A 4,140-nucleotide genomic window follows, 5' to 3' on the forward strand; every position below is an offset into this window, starting at 1 on the left:
AGCAACCTACCCCTGCGTCAGTTGGGAATTTCATGGCAAGGTGCCAAATCGAGGTAACAGATCGCAGGTCGACCAAAATAGGCATCTAAATTACAACATTATTCGCAGAAGGACAATCAACTACTATGAAAGTAGTGCGTAATGTCCTGTTCGCAGGCGCAGTTCTTGCTGTAATTGGGAGCCTAATCGACCCTATCGGCGCGAGCCCTTCGCCAGAAAAACCATATATGGTTTGGTTGCACGGCTCCAGGTCCTTGACGGACAACTTCATCCTTTCCAATGAAGACTTATACAAGATGTTGACTGAGCTCCCTATGTCAACCAACACCCTCTTAACCATCATGTTGGCGATCTAGACGTCAACAACCAGCGGATCGGAGTGTGGGAATCGGACGTGCTGAACATCGTCTTCAGAGAAGGTTATCAACTCCTCCTCTGTTCGAGCTTTTTTAGGTGCTCAATCCTCCACACTCATCATCTCGATGTCCTGGTCGTGGCGTAAGGTCCGAGCGTACCGCTCCCTTTCCTTCCCACTATCTCCTGCAAGGTGTGGGCCGCCACAGATGGTGAGTAACGTACCTGCCACAAGAGCTTGCTGTAAAGGTGGCGAGCGTTGGCGTGCAGGCGCCTGCTTGTTGCCACCTTCAGCCTCTCGTTGAGACCCTCCAGCGGCTCGTACGTATCTCCTTAGGTGTCCCTGTCTGATCAGGAACTCAATCTCGTCCTTCAACTGGTTACACTCATTGGTGTCATGTCCGTAGTCGTTGTGAAAACGACATAATTTTGTTGTATCTCTCTTGGAGATATCATTCCTTATAGGTGTGGGTCGCTTATATGGGACATTAGAGTAGGTCGCCTGGTAGACATCTGCTCTACTCTCAACAAGGGTCGTATAGTTGGTGAATCTCGCCTCATATCTATTGCCTTTGGGGCATTTATTTTCAGACATTGACGGCTCATTGCTCGCCCTTTTTCCATTATTTTTGCCATTTCCGTTCCCGTTGCATTTGGTTTTGCCATTGGGTTTATCCGACCCTTTGGCAGCTTTGGCGGGATCTTCCTTTGGTCCCTTGTCTTTCGAAGGCAACTTTCCCTCATTGGTGATTGCATCCTTGAGCTTGATGTATCGATTAGCTCGATCCAAAAACTTCTGGGTACTCTTTACCCCATTCTTTCTTAGGTTGTTCCAGAGGGGAGAATGGCGCCTAACCCCAGATCCATCATATTTCCCTCGTCGCCCACTATTTTGGCTCCAGCCGTTGCTCGCATGAAACGCTGGACATACTCCTTTAAGGGATCTTCCTTCTTTTGGCGTATCTCGACCAGCTGGTTGGCCTTAGTGGGGTCTACGCGACCCGCGTAGAATTGTCCGTAAAATTCATTTACGAACATTTCCCACGATACTATACTAGCAGGAGGGAACTTAAAGAACCTTTCATGAGCAGTGTTAATTAAGGTGGCAGGGAAGATCCTGCAGTGGGCATCGTCCGACACCTTCTGAATATCCATTTGTATCTCAAACTTGTTTACATGAGATACTGAGTCCCCGTACCCATCAAAGTTTGGCAGTACTAACATCTTGAACTTGTTGGGGGTTTCCGCCACAGCAATCCTCTGCACAAACAGAGTGCCTCTCCTCCGATCGTACTCAATGTGGGATGTTCGGCTTCCCACCAGTTGTTGTACCGCCTAATTCAAAACATCAATTTGAGCCTGAACAGCGTCTGGGATCGCCGGGGCTGCAGGTGCCGACAGAGCATACTCATCGTGCCTATCACGCCTGTCGTTGATCATGTCCCTCAGATCATCATCCCTGCGCCTTTATTCGCTAGCGTCCAGCCGATCAAAGACGTTATGCTGTTTGGGCTGCCCCCCAACGTTCTAGCTCGCAGGCCTATTGTCTCTTGGAGGGGGGTTCCTGTCTCCACCTCTTTCCTCATGTCCACGACCAGCATTCCTCCTATCGGAATCGGCCTCATTGTAGTCATGGTCGTCCCTAAACTGCGACCGACTATGGTGTGACTTGCTGGTCACGTTGTTTCCTCCTCTAGCTGGCATCTCCTGAGCGTCAGGGAGAGGCCTGCGTTGGTAGGTGGGTCCCCGTGCATTATTATGTCATGGGGGGACCCTGACCGCAGAGCCTGATTGGTTGTGCCTTTTGTTAGCAGAAGAATGCTGCCCCCTGCTCTGAGGATTTGGCTCATCACCCCCTGGACGTCTAGGGCTTCGGGGAGGCTGCATGGCCCTATTCTGCCTCTAGCGCTGGGGATTGCAGCGACCAACTTGAGAGGGTGGTTGTTGCTTAGGATCCCGAATTGGGACATTATCCTGAGCAACAAGCGGCTGCTCCGGCCTTTGAGGGCCTGCTGGCTGGAGCGGAGGACTCAAATTAGGGGCCCGTTGCGGTGGTGCATTTGGTGGCTGATCCAGTTGAGAGGCAGGTGCAGCTTGTCCTCGAGCCAACTGAATGACTGCTTCAAGAGCAGCCGTGGCATCTCTCTGCCGACGGTCCATGTCCGCCTGCCGCTCATTCAGCTCTTGAAACTGACGCTCAATCTCCCTCTGCTGCAGCGCTAAGGTCTCCACCGCATTCTCTTGATTGGCTCTCAGATTGGCCAGCTCTTCCTGCAACACAATCAGTGTTGTCCTCAGCGTCTCGAAGTCCATTTCTTCTTCCTCAAAATCCAAGTGTGGCTCATTTTCAGCCACATTTGGAGGAGACTGAGAGGATGCAGCGCCAACAGCCTGTCTAGCTCTCTTAGATGTTTTCGTCATATGATCTTCTTAGAAATTTTTTGTTTACACCAATATTACAATAATACATTAAATGTTGTTCTTATTTTGAATATATGTTTATCAAAGATTAAAAAAAAGTAATTATAATATGTAACATCATGTGTACATATATATCATCATCATAAAGAAGCTTCTATATAAATCAAATATGATATTATATAGTTCGATTCCACTTAATTATTTAAAATAAATAAACAAATTCTTTGTGTAAGCAATTGACTATCCAGAAGTCATGACGAAAAAACTAATAATTTCTTAATATTTTCAAACTAAACGCGCTGAGTAGTTCAATCACAGCACAGTACCTGATCTGAAAACTACTAGTCCTCTCACACAACTCAACTATAAATATAACACTAACGATTACTTATGATAACACTCAACTCTAAACGATAAACCATTATTACCAACTCTCATCCTCATCGATATCTATAGAGTGAGAAAGATAGAAAAAGATTTGATTTTCTTGCTGCAAAATCAAACAATATTGACAATGGCAGAAAAGAACCAAGAGTACCCTTTTGCACCAGCTAATGGCTACACCAGAAGCGATCAAGAATCAGGTGGTTTATTAGCCGAGGAGCTCAAACGCAAGAAGAAGATCAAAATAGCTATATATGTGGTTGCTTTTGTAATTTTTCAGGTCATTGTTATCACGGCTTTTTCACTAACTGTCATGAAAGTTAAGACCCCTAAGCTGAGACTAGAGAACATTCAGCTCCAAACATTGACCACAAATGCTTCTAATTCTCCTTCTTTCGATGGGAGCTTCTCGACCCAAGTTAGGGTCAAGAACACCAACTTCGGGCCATACAAGTTTGAAGCCACCACCCTCAACTTCAACTACGGCGGAGCCACCGTAGGACAGGTTGTGATTCCTAAGGGCAAGGCTGGAATGAAGTCCACCAAGAAGATTGACGATGTGACTGTTGTGTTTAGCTCAACCCAATTGCCAAACAGTGCTGAGCTTGGTAGTGAGTTGACCGCCGGAACGTTGACTCTCAGCAGCTCGGCCAGGATGAACGGGAAGGTGGAGCTGATGCTGATCATGAAGAAGAAGAAGTCGATCAACATGAGCTGCACTATTACTATTGATGTGGCTCAAAAGACCGTAAAGAGTTTGCAATGTCAATAAAAGAGTGTTTAAAAAGTTGTTTGATTACATTTCAATTTTCATTTGTATAATATCATAGTACCATTCATGATAATGTAATTGTTTTCTTAATTAATAATTTATTATGATTTATTTGTCACAAATATATAAATTTCTAGGTCTAATAAATATTATTTTTTAATCACAATTTGATTTCCTTCTAAAAAATTTATGATTTTATTATCACCTAA

General features: G+C 45.5%; 1 protein-coding gene across 1 annotated transcript; it reads left to right on the forward strand.

Moving 5' to 3' along the window:
* The first annotated feature begins 3,289 nt into the window (after window positions 1–3,289).
* LOC133780157 (late embryogenesis abundant protein At1g64065-like) lies at window positions 3,290–3,931 on the forward strand. Its single transcript, XM_062220029.1, has one exon. The coding sequence runs from the start codon at window positions 3,290–3,292 to the stop codon at window positions 3,929–3,931; it is 642 nt and encodes a 213-aa protein (XP_062076013.1).
* The last annotated feature ends 209 nt before the right edge of the window (window positions 3,932–4,140 follow it).

The sequence above is a fragment of the Humulus lupulus genome, chromosome 5 (genome assembly GCF_963169125.1).
Source record: "Humulus lupulus chromosome 5, drHumLupu1.1, whole genome shotgun sequence".
Lineage (NCBI taxonomy): Eukaryota > Viridiplantae > Streptophyta > Magnoliopsida > Rosales > Cannabaceae > Humulus > Humulus lupulus.